The sequence below is a fragment of the Penaeus monodon genome, chromosome 27 (assembly GCF_015228065.2).
Source record: "Penaeus monodon isolate SGIC_2016 chromosome 27, NSTDA_Pmon_1, whole genome shotgun sequence".
Taxonomy (NCBI): Eukaryota; Metazoa; Arthropoda; class Malacostraca; order Decapoda; family Penaeidae; genus Penaeus; species Penaeus monodon.
The window spans coordinates 15,505,203-15,506,265 of NC_051412.1; the positions used below are offsets into that span (position 1 = coordinate 15,505,203).

Genomic DNA, 1,063 nt, shown 5'->3' on the forward strand with positions numbered 1-1,063 from the left:
GGGGAAGTCCCCTTGGGGCGGGAAGGACGACTCCAGCACGATGGTCTCGCGCGGAGATGGCTGCTCGTCCTCAGCGGCCTCCCCTCGCTGCTCTCCACTGGCGTTGTCGGAGGCGTCGGAGGCGCGGCGGGCTTTGCCTCGGTCCTTGGCGGGGGTCCTGCGCCCCCCATGACCGCCATACCCGCCGCGCATTCTCGTCAGGTGGTCCTGCAGGAGCGCTTTCTATTCAGATGTGGCCCCATGTCACTGTCAGCACCACCTGCACGCAGTTTATGATAATTTCTGCCGCCATCCTTATTGTCCTTCAGAGCAAACGCGCTCTTGTCCCAGATCCGCCGCCGATCTGGCCGACCATCTTGTCCTGCTCCTACGTTGCCAAACCCTCACGTGACGCCAAATTCTTGCCGCAACACCACGTCATGATATCAAAATGTGTATACGTGAGTTCCGTGAATTATGAATCACACGCTAAGCATGGCGCTCAGAAATCCCTTCAGTGACGAGAAACGCAACAGCGAGGTCGTGTTGTGTAGCCTCTTTGGCTCAAAAATGGTCTGAAAATAGAAGAAAAGTGTTATAAACAATTTTCATATAATGTGTACTGTATATTTTCCGAAAGAAACATTAATAATACAGCATGATATATTCGATAAAGTGCATTAAACCCGAGATAATATACCATTGACATATCTCGTTTGTCACACATACATGACTAACGAGTGATATCTACAAAGTTATCCTTATCGCCACTGATGAAATTGTGAAAAAATTCCATACTTTTTTTTATTAATGAATAGTTATGTAAGCTCTCCGACTGTGAGGGATGAGGAAATAAAACAAAAGAGCAGAAGGTTGCGCGGGTAGTCATGTGTCCTGATCGTCCATTGTGTGTGTTGTTCCAGCGTCCTTTGTCTTTCGCAAACATTAATGGAAAAAAAAAACAGTGACGTATCCTGACGCTATGCACAATGTATAACTTTCAGGCTGGAACCCCGGGTCGCAGCTGCTGCATAAGTGGTGTGACCCATGGGGAGAGAGTACTTTTCTGTCCGTCTGCTGTTTT

General features: G+C 48.5%; 1 protein-coding gene across 1 annotated transcript in view; it reads right to left on the reverse strand.

Annotated features, from left to right (window-relative positions):
- LOC119590617 overlaps positions 1-1,063 on the reverse strand; it is a 47,142-nt gene that overhangs the window by 9,102 nt on the left and 36,977 nt on the right. Inside the window, exon 3 of the mRNA XM_037939295.1 lies at positions 1-554. This exon is cut by the window's left edge and continues 157 nt beyond it. Coding sequence (XP_037795223.1) covers positions 1-192 — 192 coding nt within the window. The 5' untranslated portion in view covers positions 193-554. The remainder of the gene's footprint in view (positions 555-1,063) is intronic.